This window comes from Lepus europaeus, chromosome 13 (assembly GCF_033115175.1).
Source record: "Lepus europaeus isolate LE1 chromosome 13, mLepTim1.pri, whole genome shotgun sequence".
NCBI classification, from domain to species: domain Eukaryota; kingdom Metazoa; phylum Chordata; class Mammalia; order Lagomorpha; family Leporidae; genus Lepus; species Lepus europaeus.
In genome coordinates this window covers 21,172,877-21,200,849 of record NC_084839.1, presented here as the reverse complement: position 1 = coordinate 21,200,849, position 27,973 = coordinate 21,172,877, and the positions used below count along the sequence as shown (strand labels likewise).

The 27,973-nt window shown below is 49.7% G+C and overlaps 1 protein-coding gene across 3 annotated transcripts; it reads left to right on the top strand.

The window, feature by feature from the left end:
- The first annotated feature begins 64 nt into the window (after positions 1–64).
- Positions 65–27,956, top strand: WDCP (WD repeat and coiled coil containing). 3 transcript variants are annotated; one of them, XM_062209030.1, is made up of 7 exons: positions 65–134; positions 6,098–6,220; positions 13,553–15,380; positions 17,857–17,971; positions 20,898–21,180; positions 26,261–26,447; positions 27,596–27,956. In XM_062209030.1, exons 2-5 carry the CDS (start codon positions 6,129–6,131, stop codon positions 21,071–21,073), a joined length of 2,211 nt encoding a protein of 736 aa, XP_062065014.1. In that variant the 5' UTR covers positions 65–134; positions 6,098–6,128; the 3' UTR covers positions 21,074–21,180; positions 26,261–26,447; positions 27,596–27,956. The 3 variants fall into 3 exon arrangements, with proteins under 3 accessions (XP_062065014.1, XP_062065013.1, XP_062065015.1); XM_062209029.1 differs by having other exon boundaries at positions 26,261–27,956; XM_062209031.1 differs by lacking the exon at positions 6,098–6,220 and having other exon boundaries at positions 85–134; positions 26,261–27,956.
- The last annotated feature ends 17 nt before the right edge of the window (positions 27,957–27,973 follow it).

The following is a 27,973-nucleotide window of genomic DNA, read 5'->3' as shown; positions in this document are numbered from 1 at the left end:
TTTACTAGCTACCGCTGGCCTATCAGAGGACTGGATCTGTGCTTCCGGTTGATGTCCCGGGATTCCGACCCGCGGTCGGGTAGGGGGGGCTGCGTGGGAGGGGCCGGTTATGTGTGTGTGCTTCCCGACCGGAGGTAATTTGTGTCTAACGCTGCGGAGCCTGGCTGGTGTGGGGAGGCTGGGGACTGGCGGGGAGGGAGGTGAACCGGCACTGGGGCGATAGGTCCCGGGGGAGAGCGTCCAGGCGTGGGGAGAGGCCGGGGAGCGCGGCGCGGGTGCGGGGCCGGAGGCTGCGGGCCCGCGCGGGAAGCGGTGAGGAGGGGGCCTCTCCCGCGGCTCCCACCTGGGGCTCCCGGAGTTAGGCGGGACCGGCGCTGTGCACCGAGGCCCTTGTGGCACGCTGTGTGGTGGCAGCGAGTTGGCGGCAGCCAGGTGTGCCGGAGTGAACTAATGGCGCAGTGGGCCGAGTGGCTGCTAAACTTCGAAGTAACAAGGAAGATGCGGATACGCGAGTGTGGGTGGGGAAGCCCGCGACTCGGTGTCGTGCGCTGGGCATAAAACGCGCGGGGAGCCCGGGCCGGGCGTGGCCCTCTGCCTCAGTTAGCTCGTTAGCCCAGCACTCCGGTTCTCCGTGGGTACCCGCGGTGCGTGTGGGCGGGAGGGATTCTCATCTCAGGTTCTGGGGCTCCTGATTCTCAGGTGGTTTGTTTGGTTTTTGCGTTATTTTGTTTACAATTGCTCAGATGAACTCTGTTGAATATAATTAGCTTTCTTTTAATACTACGATTGAGAAAGTTTAACAAACCAAGATGGTGCATTAAGAAAAAATTCGGGATGAATAGTCATAATTTTCCTTGTGTAAATATTTTTGGTGAATTTTTTTAACCTTTCTCTTACATGATTTTTTTTTTTTTTTTTTTGAGCAAAACATTTTTTTTTTCTTGGCGTTTTTGACAGGCAGAGTTTAGACAGTGAGAGAGAGAGAGAAAGACAGAAAGGTCTTTCTTTTCCATTGGTTCACCCCCCAAATGGCTGCTGCGGCCGGCGTGCTGCGCCAATCCAAAGCCAGGAGCCAGGTGCTGCCTCTTGGTCTCCCATGCAGGTGCAGGGCCCAAGCACTTGGGCCATCCTCCACTGCCTTCCCGGGCCATAGCAGAGAGCTGGACTGGAAGAGGAGCAACTGGGACAGAACCGGTGCCCCAACTGGGACTAGAACCTGGGATGCCAGCGCCACAGGCGGAGGATTAGCCTAGTGAGCCATGGCGCTGGCCTTACATGATTTTTTTTAAACTGAGTATAAAGAACTTGAACTTATTTTGTGGTAGAAACACAATAAGCTTGCAGAAGCAGGTTGAGGGAAAGGTACCCAACCTAACCAGCTGGAAATGTCCCACTTCACCATGTCACTTGGTTCTTCCTGTGAGCGATCTTTAAAGATAAGAACAGAGGAAGTAACTGTTCCTGTGCTGAGCACCAGTCTGAGTTCTGACCCCTCTCCCCTGAACTAACACAGTGCTCTTCTTGTTCTCTAAAACGCGCTGAGCTCCTGATTCAGAAAGGTTGTGGTCTGGGATGGAGTGATAACAGGCATAGAGTTAGCTTCAGGCCAATGTACATTATATTCTTTTTTTTTTAAGATTTATTTACATGGGGCCAGTGCTGTGGCATAGAAGGTAAAGCTGCCACCTGCTGTGCCAGCATCCCATATCGGCGCTAGTTTGTGTCCCAGCTGCTCCTCTCCCAATCCAGCTCTCTGCTATGGCCTGGGAAAGCAGTAGAAGATGGCCCAAGTCCTTGGGCCCCTGCACCCATGTGGGAGACCTGGAAGAAGCTCCTGGCTTCACATTAGCCCAACTCCCACCATTGCTGCCATTTGGAGAGTGAACCAGTGGATGGAAGCTAAATTGATCTCTCTTTCCCCTCCCCACCAACCCTGCCTTTCAAATAAAATAAATAGATCTTAAAAAAAAAAAAAAAATGATTTATCTATTTAAAAGGCATAGTTACAGAGAGAGAGAGGGAGAGACAGAGAAAGAATCTTCCATCTGCTGGTTCACTCCCAAGTGGCCCCAACAGCCTGGGCTGAACCAGACTGTAGCCAGGAGCTTCATACTGGTGGTCTCCCATGAGGGTGGCATGGGCCCAAGCACTTGAACCATTCCCACTGCTTTCCCAGGTGCATTAACAGGGAACTGGATGGGAAGTGGAGCAGCTGTGGCTTTTCCCACTGTGCCACAACCAGGCAAATGTAAATTCTTTTTTTTTTTTTTTTTGACAGGCAGAGTGGATAGTGAGAAAGAGAGAGACAGAGAGAAAGGTCTTCCTTTTTGCCATTGGTTCACCCTCCAATGGCTGCTGTGGCCGGCGCATCTCACTGATCCAAAGGCAGGAGCCAGGTACTTCTCCTGGTCTCCCATGCGGGTGCAGGGCCCAAGGACTTGGGCCATCCTCCACTGCCTTCCCGGGCCATAGCAGAGAGCTGGCCTGGAAGAGGGGCAACCAGGATAGAATCCGGTGCCCCAACCGGGACTAGAACCCGGTGTGCCGGCGCTGCAAGGCAGAGGATTAGCCTGTTAAGCCACGGCGCCGGCCTGGCAAATGTAAATTCTAAAACAAAATTATTTGTTTGAAAGAAACTGACATATCTTCCACTCATTTACTTCCCAAATGCCTGCAATAGCCAGAGCCAAAGGAGGAATCCAGGAGCCCAGAACTCAATCCAGGTCCCCCATGTGGGTGGCAGGGACCCAAGAACCGAGCCTTCACCCGCTGCCTCCCCCTGTATGATTAGCAGGGAGCAGGAGGCAGAAACAGAGCCAAGATTCTAACTCAGGTGCCCCATGTGGGATGCAGGTGTCTCAGTGGCTTCTTAGCTAATGCATCCAGCGCCTGCCCTCAAATTGTAAATTTTTTATTAAGATAGGAATTGTGGAATTCCTAAAGGTCATCTGAACTTTGGTCTTGGCTGCCTAAGGTACTTTGTTGCCTTAAAGGCTTTCTATGTGAAGTGCATTTGACACTAAGTTTATCACTACACACACCTTTTCTTAAAGATTTATTTATTCGGCGCCAGCATCGCATTTGGGCACCGGTTCTAGTCCCGGCTGCTCCTCTTCTGATCCAGCTCTCCGCTATAGCCTGGGAAAGCAGTGGAAGATGGGCCAATTCCTTGGGCCCCTGCACCTGCATGGGAGACCCATAAGAAGTTCCTGGCTCCTGGCTTTGGATCAGCACAGCTCCAGCTATTGTGACCATCTGGGAAATAAACCAACGGAAGGAAGACCTTTCTCTCTGTCTCTCCCTCTCACTGTAACTCTACCTCTCAAATAAATAAATAAAATCTTAAAAAAAGAGAGAGAGAGAGAGAGAGGTTGGTGCTTTGTGGCGCAGTGGGTTAATGCCCTGGCCTGAAGCTCCAGCATCCCATATGGGCACCGGTTCTAGTCCCAGCTGCTCCACTTCCGATCTGGCTCTCTGCTGTGGCCTGGGAAAGCAGTGGAGGATGGCCCAGGTCCTTGGGCCCCTGCACCCGTGTGGGAGACCCGGAGGAAGCTCCTGACTTCTGGCTTCTGATCGGCACAGGAGCGGCCGTTGCAGCCAATTGGAGAGTGAACCATCGGATGGAGGACCTCTCTCTCTCTCTCTGCCTCTCCTCTCTGTGTAACTCTTTCAAATAAATAAATAAGTCTTTTTTAAAAAAAGAAATAAAAATGCCTGTTAAGATATGCCCATTTCAAAATTGTTGTTTTGCTATTGGGTTGAGTCCTTATATTTCCTGGTCATTAGCTCTTGTCTAATGTACAGCTTGCAAATATTTTCTCCTGTCCTGTGTGTTGTCTCTTCACTCTGTTTATTATGTTCTTTGTTGTGCAAAAGCTCTTTAAATGAAATCCCATTTGTATATTTTTACTTTTGTTTCCTATGCTTTTAGAACCTGTTCCAAAAAAACCGTTGTTCATTCCAATTTCCAGATGTGTCTTCCTTACGTTTTCTTCTAGTAGTTGCATAGTTTCAGGTCTTTTTTTTTTTTTTGAAAGGCAGAGATACAGAGAGAAAGAGAGAGAGATCATCTATCCATTGGTTCACTCCCCAAATGGACCCAACAGCCACGTGGGTACAGTGGCCCAAAAACTTGGGCCATCTTCCACTGCTTTCCCAGGCGCATCAGCAGGGGGCTGGGTCTGAAGTGGAGCAGCAGGGACTCTAATCAGTGCCCGTATGAGATGCCAACACAGCAGACAGAGGCTTAACACAGCACCGGCTCCTAGTTTTAGGTCTTACAGTTAAGTCTTTAATCCATCTTTTGGACATGGTCAGATATAGGGGTTTGGTTTCTTTCTTCTGCATCCAATTTCCCTGCTGCATTGATTGAGATTCCTTTCTCCAATGCATGTAAGCACCTTTGTCAAAGATCAGTTGACTACAGATGTGGTAGTTTACTTCTAGGCTCTTTACTCTTTTTAATAATTAAAAAAACTTATTTGAAAGGCAGAGAGAGAGAGATGTACCATCTGTTGGTTCACCAGCCAAATACATTTCTACAGCAGCAAGGGCTGGGCCAGGCCAAAGTTGGGAGCCCAGAAACTGGTCTGGGCCTCTCCCATGTGGCTGGCAGAGATTCAGTGACTTGAGCTACCACCTGCCCCCTCCAAGGGCATGCATTAGCAAGAATGGAGAACAGAGCTAGGACTCTGCACTTGGATATGGATGAGTTTTTGGGGGAAATGTCATTGGTATTTTGATAGGGATTGTGTTGAATCTGTAAATTGTTTTGGATAGGATAGACATTGTAACACTATTGTTCATAGCTTTTTTTTTTTTTTTTTTAAGATTTATTTTATTTATTTGAAAGAGTTACCGAGAGAGGTAGAGCCAGAGAGAGGTCTTCCATGTGCTGGTTCACTCTCCAGTTGACCTCAACAGCCGGAGCTGCGCCAATCAGAAGCCAGGAGCCAGGAGCTTCTTCTGGGTCTCCCATGTGGGTGCAGGGGCCCAAGGACTTGGACCATCTTCTACTGCTTTCCCAGGCCATAGCAGAGAGCTGGATCCGAAGAGGAGCAGTCCCAGCACTGTAGGCCAGGGCTTTAACCTGCTGTGCCATAGCATTGGCCCTCTGTTCATAGGTTTTGAAAGACCTGTTTAATATTTTTCTGTAGACTGTGGCTTCATCAAAATTTTTGAGCAGAATAGCAAAATGATCAGAGCTGTGCTTTTTAAAAAGACACTTTTCCTGATAACACATATGATTCAGGCTGTTTTGGAAAGAAGAGATACATGTTGAGGGGGCCTCTGTTCTGTCTTAATCCAAAGGGAGAGGTGGTCAGGAGCTTGGTTAGCAAAGGAGTAGAATGCAAGGGAGCAGACTTTTATAATTGTTGGGGCTTTGAGAAAAATATGTAAATTTTCTTACTGTTAAAGACGAGCAGCTCAGTAGGCTAATCCTCCGCTTTGCGGCGCTGGCACACTGGGTTCTAGTCCCGGTCAGGGCGCTGGATTCTGTCCCTGTTGCCCCTCTTCCAGTCCAGCTCTCTGCTGTGGCCCGGGAGTGCAGTGGAGGATGGCCCAAGTGCTTGGGTCCTGCACCCCATGGGAGACCAGGAGAAGCACCTGGCTCCTGCCTTTGGATCAGCGCGGTGCGCCAGCTGCAGCGCACCGGCTGCAGCGCACCGGCTGCAGCGGCCATTGGAGGGTGAACCAACGGCAAAGGAAGACCTTTCTCCCTGTCTGTCTCTCTCTCACTGTCCACTCTGCCTGTCAAAAAAAAAAAAAAAAAGATGAAAATATTAAAATTCATTCCTCTGAAAACCTCAGTAAGCTTAGTATCATATTTGTTTTCCCCTTATTCACAAATCCTTATCTTATGCTCTCTTAGTCACAAACCCCATCAATGACATTAGACTGAATTATGTGGCCTAAAATATGTCAAATTCCCATTAGGAATTTTCTCTGCCCAGGAAAATGTATCATGCATTATTTATCAATAAGTCTTTTGAAAGCACATAAGTGATATTCAGGGAAAACATATATTATCTTCCCCTGGGACAGAAATCATGGTTTTCTTCATTAGTAATGACAAGGGACTTATTTCTACACTTAGAAAACCACTGTAGAGCCACTTATCTGACGTCATGTACAGAAGCGTGGCAGGCCGTTCCTTCTCAGTAAAAGGCCCACAGAGGGAGGACAAAGCTAGCAGGAAGCTATCAAAAATAATTCACAAGTAAGTTAAAAGCACTCACTAAGGGCAGTCTGATAAACATTTCTTTGAATTTATTTTAAATTGTGAATGTATGTATTCTAATAAGATTGACTGGTTTTCATAAAATTTCTAAAAAATTTATTCCTAAGAGAGACAGAGAGAGATCTTTTATCTGCTGGTTCATTCCCAAGTTTCCTCTAGTGGTCAGGGCTGGGCCAGGCCAAAGCTGGGAGCCTGGAACTCAGTCTGGATCTCCCATGTGGGTGGCAGGGACAGGTACTTGAGCCATCTTCAGCCTCCTGTGGAGTGTACCCGCAGAAAGTTGGATCAGGAGCGAAGGAGCTGGAACCTGGACCAGCCACTGCGGGGTGGGAGGTGGATGCCCTCAGCTGCATCACAATTGCTGTGCCAAATGCCCACTCCTCATTTCTTTGGATTTAGAGTCTTGAGTTCCGTCTTCGACAGTTAGGACTCGGTAAACCAGGCCTGAAAAATACTCACTGGAGTCAATGACAGGGATGACGTGGGTGGCTTGACGACAACTGCTTTGGAGAAGAGACGGAATGGAGTCATTTTGGAGTGAATTAAGACAGTGAGGGGGCTGGCACTGTAGCATAGTAGGTTAGGCCTGTGGTGCTGGCATCCCATATGAGTACGGGTTCGAGTCTCAGCTGCCCCACTTCCTATCCAGCTCTCTGCTAGCAGTCCTTGGGCCCCTGCACCCATGCGGGAGACCCAGAAGAAGCTCCTGGCTTCGGATTGGCCCAGCTTCAGCCATTTCAGCCATTTGGGGAGCGAACCAGCAGGATGGAAGACCTTTCTCTCTGTAACTCTGCCTCTCATATAAATAAATCTTTATATAAGAGACAATGAGTAGTGAAGTACTGGGCACAGCAAGATTAGACAATTATTTAGTGAGATTAATATCACTTTCGATGTGTTTAGTGATTGTTTTCTACATTGCCTATTGATATTGTTTGATGGTTAAAATTTTTATATTTAAATCTTGTTCTTCAGTTACAAAAGGACTATTTTTTTTTTTTACAGGCAGAGTTATACAGTGAGAGAGAGAAACACAGAGAGAAAGGTCTTTCTTCTGTTGGTTCACCTTCCGAAAAAGGACTATTTTTTATAAAAAAAAAAGATGTATTTATTTATTTGAAAGAGTTACAGAGGAGGAGATGCAGAGGCAGAGAGAGGTCCTCCGTTTGCTGCTTCACTCCCCAAATGGCCACAACAGCCAGGGCTGGGCAAAGCCAAAACCAGGAGCTTCATCTGGGTCTCCCACATGATACAGGAGTCCAAGCACTGGGGCCATTCTCAGGCCATTAGCAGGGAGCTGGATGGGAAGTGGAGTAGCTGTACTGGATCTGGTGCTCATTTGGGATGCCAGCATTGCAGACAGTAACTTAACCTGCTAAGCCATAGCACCAGCCCCTACATTATCTCTCTTCTTTTTTTTAAGACTTATTTATTTATTTGAAAGTCAGATGGCCGGCGCCGTGGTTTAACAGGCTAATCCGGTGCCTTGCGGCGCCGGCACACCGGGTTCTAGTCCCGGTCGGGGCGCCGGATTCTATCCCGGTTGCCCCTCTTCCAGGCCAGCTCTCTGCTGTGGCCCGGGAATGCAGTGGAGGATGGCCCAAGTGCTTGGGCCCTGCACCCGCATGGGAGACCAGGAGAAGCGCCTGGCTCCTGGCTTTCATCAGCGAGATGCGCCGGCCGCAGCGGCCATTGGAGGGTGAACCAAGGGCAAAAAGGAAGACCTTTCTCTCTGTCTCTGTCTCTTACTATCCACTCTGCCTGTCAAAAAAAAAAAAAAAAAAAAAAAAGAAAGAAAGAAAGAAAGAAAGAGTTACACAGAGAAAGATCTTCTACCTGCTGGTTCATTCCCCAATTGGACGCGGTGGCTGGAGCTGTGCTGATCCAAAGCCAGGAGCCAGGAGCTTCTTCTGGGTCTCCCATGCAGGTACAAGGGCCCAAACACTTGGGCTATCCTCTACTGCTTTCCCAGGCCATAGCAGAGAGCTGGACTGGAAGTGGAGCAGCCGAGTCTTGAATGGGCGCCCATATGGGATGCCAGCACTGCAGGTGGTGGCTTAACCCATTACGCCACAGCGCCAGCCCCTACATTATCTTTTAATTCTATTTCTTATAAACTTTTTGAAGCCCCTCATGTGTGGACATAAATAAGCATGTATTATATGTTTTGTGACTGTATTGCTCTCTAAAAAGCACTTTTTAAAAAAATTTATTTTTGGAATGTAGAGCATGAGTGATAGAAGGAGGGAAAGAGAGAATAGAGAAAGAGATCTTCCATTCACCAGTTCATTTCCCAAATGGCTGTTAACAGTCCGGGCTGGGCCAGGCCAAAGCCAAAAGCCAGGAACTGCACCCTAGTTTTCCACAAGGGTGGCATGGATGCCATCATCTGCTGACTTCCCAACACGTTAGCAGGAAACTGGATTGGAAGCAGAGCAGCCAGTACTTGAACCAGCGCTTTGATATGGGATGCCAGTGGCTCTGATATGGGTTAAGCATTGGCTTACCCTGCTACTCCACAACTTGGCCTCTTAAATTTTTTTTTAAAGTAGGTTATTTTTTCTTTATTTGAAAGGCAGAAACGGGGCTAACACTATGCTGTGGGTGGTTAAGCCTCTGCCTGCAGTGCCAGTGTTCTATACAGCCAGTGTTTCAAGTCCCAGCTGCCCAACTTCGGATCCAGCTCTCTGCTAAATTGCCTGGGAAAGCAGTGGATGATGGCCCAAGTGCTTGGGCCCCTGCTTCCACTTGGGAGACCCAAAGGAAGCCCCTAGCTCCTGGCTTTGGCCTAGCCCAGCCCAGCCCCAGTCATTGAAGTCACTTGGGGAGTGAATCAGCAGATGGAAAACTTCTCTCTCTCTCTCTCTCTCTCTCTCTCTCTCTCTCTCTCTCTCTCTGTAACTCTGCCTTTCAAATAAGTAAAATAAATCTTAGAGAGAGACCGACTCAGAGACAGAGTCAGAGACCGAGATTTCCCACCTGCTGGTTCAGTCTCTAAATGCTCCCAGCAGCTGAGGCTGGGCCAGGCCAAAGCCAGAAACTGGTGTCTCAGTCTGGTTTCCTATGTGGAGAGCAGGGATACAGTTCTTTTTTAAAAGACTTATTTATTTGAAAAGCAGAGAGATCTTCCATCCACTGGTTTACTCTCCAGATGGCTGCAACAGCAAGGGCTAAGCCAGACCAAAGCTAGAAGCCTGGAACTCTATCCAGGCCTCCCACATCAGTGGCAGGCCAAGCACTTGGGCTGTCACTTGCTGCTTTCCCAGGTGCATTAGCAGGGAGCTGAATCAGAAGCAGAGCAGCCAGGACACTAACTGGTGCTTGATATGGAATGCCAGTGTGGCAGAAGGTGGCTTACCTCGCTGTTCCACAATGGCACAGTGGCAGCCACAGAGACCCAACTCCTGAGCCATCATCCGCCACCTCCCTTACTGTGCATTAGTAGAAAGCTGGAATGGAGATGAGAGCCGGGACTCAAATCTCGGCACTCCAGCACGGGATGTAGGTGTCTTAACTGCTAGGCCAAATACCTCCCTACTTTTTGTATAACACTTTTCCCCTCCTTCACCCTCTTTTTGATGATTATGTCTGGACTGAAGATGATTGATCTTGGGCATTGCATATAATTTTGGAGATTCTTGCACCTCATGCAAGTTGGAGGTGACGGCTTGACTGTGCTTTGACTTCATCTTCATGGCTCTGAATAATTTCCACGTAGGACACCTCCTTGACCGTCTCATCATCAGAAGAGCTTGAAGGCTAAGCCTTTAGTTCTTAAAGGTTTTTTTGTTTAGTGCTGTAAATCCTGCTATGTCAAAAGATTTTACAGTGATCAAAATGATCAAGTTTATAATATGTATAATTTATCACAATAAAAAATTTTAAAGGAAAAAAAAGATTTTACGAAGATTGGAATTTCCCACTATGATTTATATTTTTCTTTAAATTTTCATAAGCATCTGTTGGGTCAAAAAGAATGTAATGTTTTCTTTATGTTACATGGTTAATTTTCTTTGTATTATCAGCTAATTATTTCTAAAAAGTCAATTATGTGAAAGACCTTGTTTTTATAGTCAGATTAGTTTTTTACAGTTTTTATTACTGTAACTACAATCATTATTATACATTATGTATCAACTGAATGATGGCATTTCAAAATGTACCTGAGGCGATTTTTAACTTTTAACTTGAAGAATATTTGGTCATGTTAATATCTTAGAGTAAATATTCAAACATTACAGCTTATCCAAGTAGTATGCCTTATTATCCTTCCTGACCTTATGTATTTTAGATATGTGTGAACACATCCAAGTAAAGGAGTTGCTGTTAAGAATTTTTTTTTGTTTGGGCGCATTAAGTTTGAGATGAATGAGGGCAGGGCTGATGTCAGCCATAGTAGAAAATCCAGCATGCACTCGATTGTCACTGTAGCTCAGTGGAGAAAACCAGGGGAAGAGATGCTGACCCGAGAGAGTAACACGTGAGAGGTGACAGTGGACAAAGGGGAAACCGATGCACAGGCTAAGGTGGATGTTTATTACTGACATGAAGTACCCATGAGTTCAGTTAGTAAATGCTTTGTAACTTTGATTCACGTGGCGATTCCTGGTTTGGGGAGAAGCTCACTGTGTGAGAGGCAGGCCCCCTTCTCTGTCACAGAAGTGGAGGGAAATCATCTCTCTGGCCCTCTGGCAGGGAGACCCAGGTGACACCAGCAGGGCCAGGCTTAAGCAATTGCTGTCAGGTAGAGGGGTAGTGAAGCTAGTGCCTCAGTAGTAGCAGCAGTGGTTCATCCTACCCAGCCCATTTGGTTCCTGGTTGTTTCCTAAGCCTGGTTCTCTATTTTTCCCCAGTTTTAAAAAATATTTATTTGAAAATGTCCATCCTCCTTCCTTAGGAATCTCCAGATTTACCATGAGAATAGCAAGGGAGTGGTAGTTCTTCCAGAGCTCAGTTTATTGTGAAAACAAGTTACCTACCCCACTCTTCTGGATGGGGGGGTGGGGGGGGTGGTTTGTTGTTGTTGTTTGTTTGTTTGTTTGTTTTTTATCATGAGGAAGCCAGACTGGATAAGAGTTGTAAATCAGGTCTTTTTGGCTCTGTCTCCACCTTATTGATTGACAGTCCCAAGATTGTGCTTAAAAACCTCATTACCGCCAGCGCCATGGCTCACTAGGCTAATCTTCTGCCTGTGGCACCGGCACCCCGGGTTACAGTCCCGGTGGGGGCGCCGGATTCTGTCCAGGTTGCTCCTCTTCCAGTCCAGCTCTTTGCTGTGGCCTGGGAAGGCAGTGGAGGATGGCCCAAATTCTTGGGCCCTGCACTCTCATGGGAGACCAGGAGGAAGCACCTGGCTCCATGGCGGCCATTTGGGGGGTGAACCATCAGAAGGAAGACCTTTCTGTCTGTCTCTCTCTCTCTGTCTAACTCTGCCTGTCAAAAAAAAAAACAAAAAAACAAAAAAAACACCACCTCATTTCCGACAGCACTTGGGGTCTTCCTCTCTTGGAACCACCCTCTGCTGCTCTGGCAGGAGGTTTCCAACTTTAATAAATTCTCTACTCTAAAAAAAATATCTATTTGAGGACACAGAGAGAGCCCCCATTTGCTGATCGACTCCCCAGATGCCTGCAATGTCCGGGGCTGGGGCTGGGCCAAAGCTGGGAGCCAGGAATGCAGTCCAGGTCTCCTGTGTAGGTGGCAAGAACCTGATTACTTGAGTCATCACTGCTATGAAAGGTCACCACAAAACACATCAAACACCGGAGTAAGGGAAAAGGTTGATTGTCAGGTGGGGGAAACCCGACAGGCTGCCTCCCTGTGCAGAGAATAGCAGCCTGTACTGGGAGAACAGGTCTTCTGTAGCTTTGCAGAGGTGAGGAAGTGGGAGCAGCGAACCCTGTTAGGGTGGGGGTGGAGCTGATGCTTATGATCGAGCCATTTGGTCACCTGACTTCTGGTAAGCCAGGATGGGCTTAGGAAGATGGCACCATGATACTAACAGTTACCTCCCAAGGGCTGTATCAACAGGAAGCTGGAATCAGGAATGAGGCTGGGAGTCAGATCCTCGTACTTATTTATTTATTTATTTATTTGAAAGGCAGAGTTACAGAAAGAAAGAAAGAAAGAAAGAAAGAAAGCAAGCTTCCAGTAATTGGTTTACTCCCCAATGGCTGCAACAGCCAGGAGCCAGGAGCCTCTTCCTGGTCTCGCACATAGATGCAGAGGGTCAAGCTGTTGGGTCATTTTCTGCTGCTTTCCCAGAACATTAGCAGGGATCTTGATTGGAAGTGGAAAAGCCGGAAATTGAACCGCCACCCGTATGGAATGCTGGTGCTGCAGGTGGCTGCTTAACCCACAATGCCACAGCGCCGGCCCCTTAACCAGCATCTTAACTGCTAGGCCCAAAGCCTGTCCCATCTTAATCATTGTTAAGTGCACCGTTCCTTGGTATTAAATATATTTATAATGTTGTGAGCCATCACCACCATCCTTCTCCATCATTTTGTGTTCGTGTGTGTTGTAACACCCTATTCCCTCTTCCCTTTCCTCCCTACCCCGGCAGCCACCATTCTGCCTGAGTATGGTTAAGTTAGCCAGTATGTTTCTGTTACTACTACTCACAAACCTTAAACCCCATATTTTGTTTAAAAGAAAAAAACATGGCACTCTAAAATGCTGAATGTGTTTGTAGTTGTGTGTTTTTTTTTTTTTTTTTAACAATTTCAAAGACTGCACACGAAGTTGTTATCAGTGCTCTTAGCAAGACCTTGTTTGGAGGGATGAGTAGGAGGGTTGGCATGGGCTAGAAGGAAATAGTTTTGCTCCATACACTTCTCTCTGATGTGCTTGCATTCCATTGAAATGGACATGTGCTACTTTTTTTTTTTTTTTTAAGATTTATTTATTTGAAAGGCAGAGTAACAGAGGGAGAAACAGAGAGTGAGAGAGATCTTCCATTCCCTGGTTCACTCCTGAAATGGCTGCTGAGGCTGGCCTAAGCCAAACCCAGGAGCCAGGAAAATCCAGGTCTCCATGTGGGTGGCAGGCACCTAATCGCTGAGCCATCACTGCTGCCTTCCTGAGCAGGAAGCAGGAGTTAGAACCGGGAACTGAGCCCAGGTACCCCAACCTGGGACGCAGGCTTCTTGTTAGGCTATATGCCCACCCCATAATCTTTTAATGTGTGACATTCCTCCTGCCCTTTTATCTCCCACGATATCAACCTGTGAAAAGCCTCAAGTCAGTTGTCTTATAAAATATCCTATGATGTGTGTCTTCATGGGGTTACTTCCTTCTTAATTATTTCAGATCGCATTTATCAGAAATGGTGGAGCTGGGAAAAGGAAAACTGCTCAGGACTGGACTGAATGCGCTCCATCAAGCCATTCACCCCACTCACGGCCTCGCCTGGACTGATGGGAATCAGGTGGTCCTGACTGACTGCTGGCTTCACAGTGGGGAGGTCAAGTTCGGGGGCTCCAAAGTCATTGGACACTTTGAGCATGTCTGTGGGCTGTGCTGGGCCCCGTGTGGTGCAGCTGATACGCCCAGCCTGCTGGCTGTCCAGCACAAGAAACATGTCTCTGTGTGGCAGCTGGGGCCCAGCACAACAGAGAAGAGCAAGGGGCTGATGTCTCAGACGTGTGAGATTAGAGAGTCACTGCCTGTTCTCCCCCAGGGCTGTGTGTGGCACCCGAACGGTGCTGTCCTGACTGTGTTGACTGCAGGGGATGTCTCCGTGTTCCCTAACGTTCAGTGGGACAGTTCCCGGGTGAGCGTGAACATCAGCACCCCGGGCCGCATTCACTGTGCTTGTTGGACCCAGGATGGCCAGAGGCTGGTGGTGGCAGTGGGCAGCTGCCTGCATTCTTTTATCTGGGACAGTGCCCAGAAGACTCTGCACAGGAGTTCCTCGTCCCCAGTGTTTGACGTGGACAGCTCAGTCCGCTGCATCACAGCCACTGTGGATTCACAGGTTGCAGTAGCCACTGAGCTTCCGCTAGATAAGATTTGCAGCTTAAATGCATCTGAAACCTTTGAGGCCCCACTTAGTGGTGCAAACCCTGGCCTGGATACTTTTCTGGTTGCTGATGACGTACCCTCTGTGGATCAGGGGGCACTTGCTTCCGAAACCGATTCGGAAACATCACCAGTGTCCCCCTCCGCAGATCTGCTAGATCTCAGTCATATTTCTTTCAGTAGACCCAGGTCTGAGGGGAGTTCTCTGATTTGTCTCAGAAAAAAGGCCTCCTGGACAGGAACCGGCCAGGATTCTTCACATTTGGCCCTCGTGGCCTTTGAGAAGACAGTTACCTTGACGGGAAGGGCCCGCATTCCAGGCATTCTGGTTCCTGATCTGATAGCATGCCATCCCAAAGCACAGGCGGTGGCAGTGGCTTCCAATACTGGGAACACAGTTTTGGTCTATTCTGTCATGTCCTCTCCAGCGCCGAACGTTCAGCACATTCAGTTGGAGAGCAGCGAAAGACCCAAAGGCCTGTGCTTCTTGACAGATAGGCTGTTACTAATTCTGGTAGGAAAGCCGAGCTGCACCGATGTGGCCTTCTTGCCTTCTTCAGAGTCAGAGCAGTATGCCATTCACTTGACTGTGAGGGAAGTCACGTTGGAAGAGCAGTCTGAAAGCCAGAGCGCCTGTTCTACCTTCAGCGCTCTGTTAGATAAAGCAGATAGGAAACTGGTCATTGAAAGTCCTTCCCCACATTTTTGTCCCCAACATGGAGGGCTCTTGTTAACAGGGAATGCCAGCAGTCGGAGTGGAGGGCCTGGCAAAGCCCTTGTTGAAGAAATCAGAAGCCCTCCGTCCAGTGTCGGGGATGGCTCCGTAGCCCTGGAAATGCTCCATAGACCTGCCTGGGCCTGGGCGACAGAGCCGCGACCCGGCAGAGCCCCAGACGGCACCAGCACGCCGGAAACTCCTACAGTGCCTTCCAGAAAGAACTTGGAACGGGAAAAGGGGACTGAGCAGCTGTGTAAGGAACTGGAAACGCTGTCCAGGAAGCTGACGGACATGCAGCGCAGTCTTTCTGAGCTCACAGACTTTGTCCAGAACGGGAAGAAGCCCTCGGCTGTGTACCCTCGCTCCCAGGAGCCCCCGTACGTTCACGTGCTTTACCAGGTAACTGCCTCAGGGGGCTGCCAACCAAGCAAGCAGATTAAAGTGTCTCTCCCTCCTCCTGTGCCTTCCAAATAAATAAAGAAATTATTTCAAATATTCTTTGTTTGAAAGAATGACACAGGGAGAGGCAGAAACAGAGAAAGATCTTCCACCTGTTGGTTCACTCCCTAAATGCCTGCAGTAGCAGGGGCTGAGCCAGGCTGAACCCAGGAGTCAGGAAGTCTGTCCTGGTCTCCCATGTGGGTGTTAGGGGCCCATGTACTTGGGTCATTCTCTGTGCATTAGCAGGAATCTGGACAGAGTGGAGGTGAGACTTGATCCAATGTGGGATGCAAATATCTCAGGTGGTGGCCTTACCTACCCACAATACTCGCCCCAGTTAATAAAACTTTTTAGAAGTATTAATAGACATTCTTAAAGCATTTCATCTTGCTACTAATAGTGTATCTTTGAAATCATATTTTAACAACAAAGTAAGTTACACATGTAAGTAACTTATAAGACTCGCCTAAATGCTTATATGAAGATACTATTTCAAGTAATATATAATTAGAAGCAATATATATATATATATATATTTTTTTTTTTTGACAGGCAGAGTGGACAGTGAGAGACAGAGAGAAAGGTCTTCCTTTGCCGTTGGTTCACCCTCCAATGGCCGCCGCGGTAGGCGCGCTGCGGCCGGCGCACCGTGCTGATCCGATGGCAGGAGCCAGGTGCTTCTCCTGGTCTCCCATGGGGTGCAGGGCCCAAGGACTTGGGCCATCCTCCACTGCACTCCCTGGCCACAGCAGAGAGCTGGCCTGGAAGAGGGGCAACCGGGACAGGATCGGTGCCTCAACCGGGACTAGAACCCAGTGTGCCGGCGCCGCCAGGCGGAGGATTAGCCTAGTGAGCTGCGGCGCCGGCCGCAAAAGCAATATTTTTTAAAAAGCTTATTTTTACTTGAAAAGCAGAGAGACATTTTCGATTCTCTGGTTCACTCCACAGTGGCCAGGACTGGGCCAGGTGGAAGTCAGGATCCAGTAACTTCATCAGTGTCTCCCCATGGGTGGTGGGCACCCAATTACCTGAGCCTCCTCCTAGGGTACGTTCAGCAGTAAGCTGGAAAATTGGGCGCCAAGCCAGGCACTTCAGTATGGGCTGCCTGAGTGCTGTGTTAAATACTCACCCCAGAAGCAGTAGTTTTTGTTCCATGTTATCTGTTATAAGAGTATACCTTTGGGGGGCCAGCGCTGTGGTGTAGCGGGCTGAGCCTCTGCCTGTGGCGCCGGCATCCCATGTGGTTGCCGGTTCAAGTTCCAGCTGCTCTACTTCTGATCCAGCCCTCTGCTGTGGCCTGGGAAAGCAGTAGAAGATGGCTCAAGTCCTTGGGCCCCTGCACCCATGTGGGAGACCCAGAAGAAGCTCCTGACTCCTGGCTTCTGATCAGCTTGGGAAATGAACCAGCGGATGGAAGACTTCTCTCTCTCTGCCTCTGTAACTCTGCCTTTCAAATTAATGAATAGATTTAAAAAAAAAAAAAATATATACATTTGGGCTTGTCTTAAATCCGTAGGTTTTTATGGCTTCTTTCTGTAGGTATATTTGAAACCATTTCTAATGATGACTTTTTAATGTAACTTTTTAAAATTTAGAAGTTACTTATTTTCACTTGTACTTTTTCTAAGTTAAGTAAATTTCGACCACACTTTGGTTTACTTGTGCGAGACCTCAGCTGCTCGTCTGCTTTCAGCAGTTTTTCTTGGCACACTCCCCTGGAGCAAGCCCCGAGTTTCGTAGCTGTATCTGCGGTAGCCAAGCACCATCAGGTGTGTCGCCCAGGCCGCCTTCATGGGCACATCCACCCCTGGGCTGCTGTGCGTGAGTCCTGTCCTAGGAAAGCCCCTTCCTGGTGTTGGGCTCCACCCTGGGGGGAGAGAGAGCCAAAGGAAAAGGCATTAGGGGCTGTGTTGTATTCTGCTCCTTTTATGTTAACCAGTACTGCAAAGAGCTCCTTATTTTAAACTGAAACCTAGTTGATAGTGGTGATAGGTCAGTATTAAAAAAAAAACTATTCACGGCTGGCGCTGCGGCTCAATAGGCTAATCCTCCGCCTTGTGGCGCCAGCACACTGGGTTCTAGTCCCGGTCGGGGCGCCAGATTCTGTCCCGGTTGCCCCTCTTCCAGGCCAGCTCTCTGCTATGGCCTGGGAAGGCAGTGGAGGATGGCCCAAGTGCTTGGGCCCTGCACCCTCATGGGAGACCAGGAGAAGCACCTGGCTCCTGGCTTCGGATCAGCGCGATGCGCTGGCCGCAGCGCACCGGCCACAGCAGCCATTGGAGGGTGAACCAACGGCAAAAAGGAAGACCTTTCTCTCTGTCTCTCTCTCTCTCACTATCCATTCTGACTGTCAAAAAAAAAAAAAAACTATTTACTTTCTGTTAGCTCCACTACTTTTGCAGTCACTTTAACAATTTCCATGTTTTCTTGGAAGAAACCTTGCAGTGTAGATCCTGTTGAAAAGAGGGCGGTGCTACTCTGCGATGGCAAACTGCGGCTCTGCACGCTTCAGCAGATGTTTGGCCTCTCTCTCATTGAAATGCTGCATGGTAGGTTACACCCAGAAACCGACCCTCCCCAGCACCCCCTCCATCCACCCCCCCTCCCCGTACCCCTTCCATCCCCCGACCCTCCCTCATGCCCCCTCCATCCACCCCACCCTCCCCAGCATGCCCCCTCCATCCACCCCACCCTCCCCAGCGCCCCCTCCATCCCCCTGACACTCCTCCATGCCCCCACCATCCACCCCACCCTCCCCAGTGCCCCCTCCATCCACCCCACCCTCCCCAGCGCCCCCTCCATCCACCCCACCCTCCCCAGCGCCCCCTCCATCCCCCTGACACTCCTCCATGCCCCCACCATCCACCCCACCCTCTCCAGCGCCCCCTCCATCCACCCCACCCTCCCCAGCGCCCCCTCCATCCACCCCACCCTCCCCAGTGCCCCCTCTATCCACCCCACCCTCCCCAGCGCCCCCTCTACCCACCCCACCCTCCCCAGCGCCCCCTCTACCCACCCCACCCTCCCCAGCGCCCCCTCCATTCCCCTGACCCTCCTCCATGCCCCCACCATCCACCCCACCCTCCCCAGCGCCCCCTCCATTCCCCTGACACTCCTCCATGCCCCCACCATCCACCCCACCCTCCCCAGTGCCCCCTCCATCCACCCCACCCTCCCCAGCGCCCCCTCTATCCACCCCACCCTCCCCAGCGCCCCCTCCATCCACCCCACCCTCCCCAGCGCCCCCTCTATCCACCCCACCCTCCCCAGCGCCCCCTCCATTCCCCTGACCCTCCTCCATGCCCCCACCATCCACCCCACCCTCCCCAGCGCCCCCTCCATTCCCCTGACCCTCCTCCATGCCCCCACCATCCACCCCACCCTCCCCAGTGCCCCCTCCATCCACCCCACCCTCCCCAGCGCCCCCTCTATCCACCTCACCCTCCCCAGCACCCCCTCCATCCACCCCTCCCTCCCCAGCGCCCCCTCCATCCACCCGGGCCCTCCCCAGCGCCCCCTCCACCCACCCCAATGCTCCCAGTGCCCCCTTCTTCTGCCCTCTATTTTGTAACTTCATAAATAATGAAGAAGAGGTGTTCAAACCATCAAGTGATTGTGATTCACTAGATAACAAGTATTACTTGCCTGCTGCATACCTAGGTCTATTATAGTGCCATAACACATGGAAAGTGAAATGTTGGTTCTGCCTTTAGGGCACCTTGCAGCTTATCTGGGAAAATGAAATGTACACATGAAATAACTAGAAAGGCGTTGCAGTGATCTGTAACAACTGCGAGGAAATTATAACCCCATGTGTAGCTATTGCACCACAACACAAAGATCATAGCAGTATTGCAGACTTTCTCTCAAAGGAGTTGTCATTCTAACGTGGAGCCAGCAGGGGTGTGAAGGACACTCCTGAGTCGTGGCCTGTGATATGGAGTAGGATTGCTTTCTTTTTTTTTTTTTTTTTTACAGGCAGAGTGGACAGTGAGAGAGAGACAGAGAGAAAGGTCTTCCATTCGCCATTGGTTCACCCTCCAATGGCCGCCGCGGTAGGCGCGCTGCGGCCGGCGCACCGCGCTGATCGGTGGCAGGAGCCAGGCACCCATCCTGGTCTCCCATGGGGTGCAGGGCCCAAGGACCTGGGCCATCCTCCACTGCACTCCCTGGCCACAGCAGAGAGCTGGCCTGGAAGAGGGGCAACCGGGACAGGATCGGTGCCCCGACCGGGACTAGAACCCGGTGTGCCGGCGCCGCAAGGCGGAGGATTAGCCTAGTGAGCCGCGGCGCCGGCCAGAATTGCTTTCTAATGCCACATTCTTTTACCCTTAATCACCATAGTGAGCAGAAAATACTATTTCTAATGCTTTCTGAAATACACACTTATGGCATAGCTTCTGACTTTTAAATAAATAAAATCTTAAAAAGTGAGATAACGATAGACTTGAGAGAACCAAAGAAGGCCCAGACACATCTTATGATGATGATGAGATTCAGTATCAACTGCTGTCTTCCCTTTTTTTTTCCTAAAATTTATTTATTTGTGGCCGGAGCCATGGCGTAGGTTAAGCCTGCACCTGCAGTGCCAGCATCCCATATGGGCTGGCCTGGTTCCAGCCGTTGAGGTCATTTGGCGATTGAAACAACAGATGGAAGCTTGCTCTCTTGCTCTTCTTCTTTGTATCTCTGCCTTTGAAATAAATAAATCTTTTTTTTTTTTTTTTTTGACAGGAGGAGTGGATAGTGAGAGAGAGAGACAGAGAAAGAGAAAGGTCTTCCTTTTTGCCATTGGTTCACCCTCCAATGGCCGCTGCGGCCGGCGCATCTCGCTGATCCGAAGCCAGGAGCCAGGTGCTTCTCCTGGTCTCCCATGGGGTGCAGGGCCCAAGGACTTGGGCCATCCTCCACTGCCTTCCCGGGCCATAGCAGAGAGCTGGCCTGGAAGAGGGGCAACCGGGATAGAATCCGGTGCCCCGACCAGGACTAGAACCCGGTGTGCTGGCACCGCAAGGTGGAGGATTAGCCTGTTAAGCCACGGCGCTGGCCGAAATAAATAAATCTTAAAGAGATTGATTTATTTGAAAGAGTCACAGAGAGGGAGAGACAAAGAGATCTTCCATCTTCTGGTTGACTTCCCAAATGGCTACCATGGCCAGGACTGGACCAGGCCTTAGCCGGGAGCCAGGAGCTTCTTTCAGGTCTCCGACATGGGCGGCAGGGGTCCAAGCACGTGGGCCATCTTCTGCTGCTTTCCCAGGCCATTCACAGGGAGCTGGATCAGAAGCGGAGCAGCCAGGACATGAACCAGTGCCCATATGGGATGCTGGTGCTGCAGGCAGCAGCTTAACCCGCTGTGCCACAGTGCCAGTGCTCAACTACTATCTTCCTGCACTCAGAAAACTGTATTTGTGGTTATTCCTTTTCTGTATAAAAGAATTGCTGAATTACCCATGTGCTTATCTGACTCCACAGACTCCCACTGGATTCTTCTCACTGCCGACAGCGAGGGCTTCATCCCGTTGGCCTTCACTGCCACCCAGGAGATAATCATAAGGGATGGCTTCCTGTCCAGGTCGGATGCCCTCAGGGACTCGGAGCCCGTTGGAGACCTGACTGCCCGGAGCTCACATTCCACGGGGCTGTTGTAACCATCTGCACGGTGTGGCTGCTGTGTGGCCTTCCAGACGAGACCCTCGCGGATGTGCTCCGTTCTCCCGCTGGACTCCGCCTGTGGCTGGAGCTAGCTGTCACTCAGGTGAGGCGCTCGCCACGCGTGGCTGTGCCACTTTCCTCCTTGTTCCCCGTTTGAGTCGCGGAGCTCAGGGTGTAAGAGGCCTCGGAGAGGGGCGTTGTGCTCCTCTGTGCGGTTTTGTCTGGAAGCAGAATTCCCAGAATACGCCCGTATTACGGTGCCTAATGGGTTGTGCTTTAGGTTTCTCTGGGGCTTTGGGTCCTGCCCAGAGCTGTGGAGAAGCTGTCTTAGGAGCACTTAGGAGAGCCCTCAGCATCATTCGAAAGCTTCCTCTGGGCTTAAAAGGGGTAAGGAGTGCTCAGGCTGCACCTCCCAGGGTTTAAGCCCAACCCTCTCGCTTCCTTAGGAAACTCTAGGCACTGAAAACTGGCTCTGGGCAAATTGGGAATGACATCTCAAGTGCCCTGCCCCCTCTGGCTCCATGTTAGCTTGTGCTGCGCTCCCGATGTGGCACAAGGCACGGGCAAGGCCTGAGCTGGGGTTTTTGTGCTGTTGCCCTATGGGACTTCCTCCCTGGGATACTTTGTTTTCTCAATTTGGGGATCATAAAAATTTCCTATTTTGGCCGGCGCCATGGCTTAACAGACTAATCCTCCGCCTTGCGGCGCCGGCACACCGGGTTCTAGTCCCGGTCGGGGCGCCGGATTCTATCCTGGTTGCCCCTCTTCCAGGCCAGCTCTCTGCTGTGGCCCGGGAGTGCAGTGGAGGATGGCCCAAGTGCTTGGGCCCTGCACCCCATGGAAGACCAGGAGAAGCACCTGGCTCCTGGCTTCGGATCAGCGAGATGCGCCGCCCGCAGCGGCCATTGGAGGGTGAACCAGCGGCAAAAAGGAAGACCTTTCTCTCTCTCTCTCACTATCCACTCTGCCTGTCAAAAAAAAAAAAAAAAAAAAAAAAAAATTCCTATTTTTCTCTCAGTAGGCAGCTCCCGTAGTTAACTTGAATTCTGAGATTTTTTGTTTCTCGTTCTTCCTTTTGAGTCTCGGAAATCAGCAGTCTGTGGAAGAAAGCATTTCAGGAAGTTGGAAACTTTGCTGAATCAGAGGTGGTGTAAAAAAGTGCCGGTTTCCTGTCCTGTGGGCTAATGTGCAGCTTGGCAGAGGAGCCCCGTGCCCTTCAGATGGACACACCCCTTCCCAGGGCCCTGGGTTGAGCAGCGAATGGCCAGGCAGGGGGCGTCTGCGTGGTGAATTGGCTCAGCCACAGAAGCTCCATTAGCACAGAGCTTCCCTTCTTCCTTTAAAATTATCTGGAAGGAGAACAGTGTGTGCCCTGGGGGACTCCTGCCTGTCTGTGTGGTTTATGGAGATGCAGCTGGGCCCTGGTTTGTGGTTCAGACGCATTAGACAGCTGCTGGGCGGCGGTCAGCTGCCTGCGAGCAGTGGCTGAGCACAGTCAGGCCTGGCTCCATTGGCAAAGGCAGTGTCTGGGGTGGGATGCAGTCAGGATTACTGCAGCACCTAAGGAGGGGGCTCAGGGGCTCGAGTAGGATCAGTGTGGGTGCCTTGAGGTGTATGTCATGGTCACCATTTCCCAGGTCAAAATCCCAATAATGAATCCTCAGTTAAATCACAAATGGCTGTTGTGGCTGTTTTTTTTGTTTTGTTTTGTTTTGTTTAAAGAAAGATTTGATTTATTTATTCAGAAGGCAGAGTTAGAGAGAGAGGGAGAGCCATAGATATCTGCCATCCACTGGTTCACTCCCACAATGGCCACGACTGCTAGGGCAGGAGCCAGGAACTTCATCCGGGTCTCTCACATGGGTGCAGGGCCCCAAGGACTTGAACCATGTTCTCTTGCTTTCCCAGAAACTGGGTCAGAAGTGGAGCAGCCAGGACTCAAACTGGCACCCATTTGGGATGCCGGTGTTGCAGGCAGTGGCTCAACCTGTTATGCCACAATGCTGGCCCCTGCTGTGGATGGTTTGATTGCTTTGATGGTGTTTCCTTTGTGTTTATGGCTGGTATAAAGACATGGGTTTTTTATGTTTATTTTTATTTTATTTTCATCTACTTTAAAGGAAGAGAGACAGAGATAGAGAGATCTCCCATCTGCTGTTCACTGTCCAGACACCACAGTAGCCAGGGCTGGACCAGGCTGAAACCAGGAGCCCAGCACTCCATCTGCTTCTCCCCCATGGGGAGCAGGATCCAAAGTACTTGAGCCATCTCTGCTGTGCCCAGGATGGAGTAACAAGTAGCTGGATGGGAAGCAGGATGGCTGGGTCTTGGAAGGCAGCTGTGCTCACCACTCTACCACCAACGCGGGAGCTGGGTCCTGAACTGGCGCTACGACGTAGGACGTGGGTGTCCCAAGAGCCAGCTTAATCCTCTGCACCACAGTGCCCGCCCCTAAAGAAGTGGTTTTGATTTTACATACATGGATGTTATCTTTGTGTTTCTCCTCCTGACAACAGTCCAGGATAGAAATTGTTGCTTCCCAACAAATCTGACTCCATGACAAGTTGCAAACAGAAGATCTTTCCTTGTTCTCTGCTGCTATCGTAGTCACTGGAGCAATCTAGTTTTGCTGGCTTTGGAGAAAAGAGCTAATTTTCTTTACATTTTTGTCTAATGTTACATTGGAAATATTTTTATATAAAGAAAGATATTATTTATAAATGCCCTTTTGTGCCCAAGTTTTTGTCAACTTTGGGTATTATTTGTTACATGCAATATACACCTATGAGGCTTAATAAAATGAGCCATTGGCCACCTCACTTAGGAACCAGAAGGTCCCCAGAAACCTTTCAGGCTCCCTGGGTGTCACCCTCAAACCTGTATCCATGGCTTCTCCCCAGAGGCGACTGATGACTGATGTCTTGATTGTAATTATTTTCTCATTCCTTTCTTTTTCTTTGTAAAGAGGCCTTTTACCACCGTATATATAGTATATGTGTGTGTACATATATATTCAGTGTGGCTTGCTATGTTCACTCAGTGTTGTTTCTGAGATTCACTCTTGATGTTTGTGTGTTGTTAACTTTGTGTGTGTGTTTTACTGGGGAGGCAGAGGCGGGGGGCGGGGGGGGGAAGAGTTCCTCTCTCAGTTCACTCAGTCCTGGGCTGGGTAGGCCAAAGCCAGGAGCCAGGAGCTCCATCAAGGTCTCCCACATGGGTGGCAGAGCCCCTGTACTTGGACCCCTGCTGCTACTTTCCACTGAATCCACTGTACTGCACTGTGATGCTGGCTCCAAGGTTTTTTTCCTTTTCTGGGCATTGTCAGTATATATTGCTAATCTCTTTATCCAGTTTGTGACTTGTCTTTTCACTTTCTTTATGGTGTGTTTTCTTGAACAAATGATGTAAAGTGTGGGCATCTTAACCACTAGGCTAAACACCTGCTCCATCTTTTACCCATGTACTTGTTTTTCCCCCCTATTTTAGTTTCTTTTGCATTCCTCTTTTTTTTTTTTTTTTTTTGACAAGCAGAGTTAGTGAAAGAGAGAGAGAGAGAGAAAGGTCTTCCCTTTTCCATTGGGTCACCCCCAAGTGGCCGCCATGGCCAGTGCACTGCAGCCAGTGCGCTGCGCCGATCCGAAGCCAGGAACCAGGTGCTTCCTCCTAGTCTCCCATGCGGGTTCAGGGCCCAAGGACCTGGGCCATCCTCCACTGCCTTCCTGGGCCACAGCAGAGAGCTGGCCTGGAAGAGGAGCAGCCAGGACAGAATCTGGTGCCCCAACCGTGGCTAGAACCCAGGGTGCTGGCGCCGCAGGCGGATGATTAGCCTAGTGAGCTGCGGTGCCAGCCGCATTCCTCTTAGTTAAGATTTATTTATTTGAAAAGCAGAGTGACAGGGTGAGGCTGGGGAGAGGGAAGGAGAGAGAGGAAAAGTCTTCCATCCATGGGTTCACCTCCAAATGCTCTCAACACCTAGAGCTAGGCCACACCAAAGCCAGGAACTCTATCCACATATCCCATGTAGGTGGCAGGGACGCAAGTAGGTACTTGGACCATCATCTGCTGCCTCCCAGGCGCATTAGCAGGGAGCTGGATCTGAAGCAGAGCAGCCAGGACTCCAACCTGCACTTTAACATGGGATGCAGGGGTCCTACACAGCAGCTTAATCCTCTGTACCACAATACCCTCCCTCCCTTATGTATTTTAGATGTTAGCCCCTTATCTGATGTGCAAGTATAGTTTGCAAATAATTTTTCCTATTCTGTAATTTATCTTTTCACTTTGTTTTCTTTTGCTAACCAGAAGCTTTTTAGTTTGATGTAATCTTACTTGTTTTTACTTTTGTTGCTTGTGCTTTTTAAATTTTTTAATTATTGTTTTTGAAAGACAGTTACAGAGAGAGGTAGAAAAAAGGAGAGGCCTTTCATCCCCTAGTTCACTCCCCAAATGGCTGCAACGGCCAGAGCTGAACCGATCTGAAGCCAAGAACCAGGAACTTCTGGGTCTCCTATGTCGGTGCAGGGGCCCAAGCCCTTGGGTCATCCTCCACCGCTTTCCCAGACACTTCAGCAGGGAGCCAGATTGGAAGTGGAGCAGCTGGGACTCGAACTGACACCCATATGGGATGCCAGCACTGCAGGCTGGGGCTTTACCTGCTGCACCACAGCGCGGGCCCCTATTTCTTATTTTTTAAAAAGATTTATCAGGGCCGGTGCTGTGGCGTAGTGGGTAAATCCGCCGTCTGCAGTGCCGGCATCCCATATGGGCTCCAGTTCGAGTCTTGGCTGCTCCACTTCCAATCCAGCTCTCTGTTATGGCCTGGGAAAGCAGTAGAAGATGGCGCAAGTTCTTGGGCCCCTGCACCCACGTGGGAGACCCGGAAGAAGCTCCTGGCTTTGGATCATTGCAGCTCTGGCCATTGTGGCCAATTGGGGAGTGAACCAGCGGATGGAAGACCTCTCTCTCTCTCTGCTTCTCCCTCTCTGTGTAACTCTTTCAAATAAATAAATCTTTTAAAAATTATCTATTTTGAAAGAGTTAGAGAGATCTTCCACTTGCTGTTTCATTTCCCAGATGGCTATAACAGCCAGGGCTGGGCCAGTCTGAAGCCAGGAGCCACAATCTTCATTTGGGTCTCCCATGCAGGTGGCAAGCACTTGAACCATCTTCTGCTCTTTTCCTAGGCCATAGCAGAGAGCTGGATCAGAAGTGGAGCAGCCAGGACACGAACCGGGACTCATGGGATGCTGGCATCACAGGTGGTGGCCTAACACACCATGCCACAGCACCGGCCCCTCAACACCATTTATTGAAGAGACTTTCCTTTCTCCAAAGTATGTTTTTGGTGCCCTTGTCAAGAATTAGTTGGCTGTAAGTGTATGGATTTTTTTTTTTTTTTTAAGATTTATTTTATTGGGGCTGGTGCCATGGCTGACTATGCTAATCCTCCGCCTGCGGCGCTGGCACCCCGGGTTCTAGTCCCAGTTGGGGCGCCGGATTCTGTCCTGGTTGCTCCTTTTCTAGTCCAGCTCTCTGCTGTGGCCGGGGAAGGCAGTGGAGGATGGCCCAGCTACTTGGGCCCCGCACCCCATGGGAGACCAGGAGAAGCACCTGGCTCCTGCCTTCGGATTAGTGCAGCACGCTGGCCGTGGCAGCCATTTGGGGGGTGAACCAACGGAAGGAAGACCTTTCTCTGTCTGTCTCCCTCACTGTCTAACTCTGCCTGTCAAATTAAAAAAAAAAAAAAGATTTTATTTGAAAGAGTTTGAGAGAGAGAGAGAGGTCTCCCACCTGCTGGTTCACTCCCCAGATGACTGCAACAGCTGGGACTGGGCCAGGCCAAGGCCAAGAGCTGCTTCTTCATGTGGGTGCAGGAGCCCAAGAGCTTGGCTCATCTTCTGCTATCCCAGGTGCATTAGCAAGGAGCTGGATCTGAAGTGGAGCAGCTGGGACTTGAACCGGTGCCCATATAGCTTGCCGGCAGTGCAGGCAGAGGCTTAACCTTCTATGTCACAGCGCTGCCCCGATTTTTCTATTTCTGTGAAGAATGTCATTCATATTTTGATTGGGATGACACTGGTCTTGTTTGTGACTTTAAAAGGACTGTTTTACCATTGAGTGTGTTGTTTACTACAGTTGGGGTAGATTCCTTTTCTCTTCCTGGTTTGCTAAGTACTTTTGTTATGAATGGGTGATAGGTTTTTATCACATTTTTTGTTCTGATAATTTTTTACTCCTTGAATGTGTTAACATGGTAAATATCATTTGGTGGATTTTTCTGATATTCAACTTATTTTGTTTAGGATTCTGTTTTTTGTTTAATTTTTTTATTTGTGAGGTAGAGTTACAGTGAGAGGGACAGACAGAGAGAGAGGTCTTCCTTCCACTGGTTCACCCCCTAAATGGCCACTATGGCTGGAGCTGAGCTGATCTGAAGCCAGGAGCCAGAAGTTTCTTCTGGGTCTCCCACATGCGTGCAGGGGTCCAAGGACTTGGGCCATCTTGTACTGCTTTCCCAGGCGATAGCAGAGAGCTGGATCAGAAGTGGAGCAGCTGGGATTAGAACCAGTGTCTATGTGGGATGCTGGCGCTACAGGCCAGGGCTTTAATCCGCTGCGCCACAGCACTGGCCCCTACAATTCTCTGTTAATGACTAAGGTTAGCTTTTGTTTCTTTATCTGTTTTGTTTTGGTAATGAGCTTACTCTGGCCTGACAGTGTGTGGGAGAGGATGCCCTTCCCTGTTCCGGGAGTTCCCCTGAGGTAGGAGTGATCCTTGACTGAATGATGGAACTTGTGTAATCATTTGTATCTGGTGTTTTCTTTGTGGGAATATTTTAAAATATTTAATTCCTTTAATGCTTATGAGACTAAAAAAAAAAAGAGACCAGCTTTTCC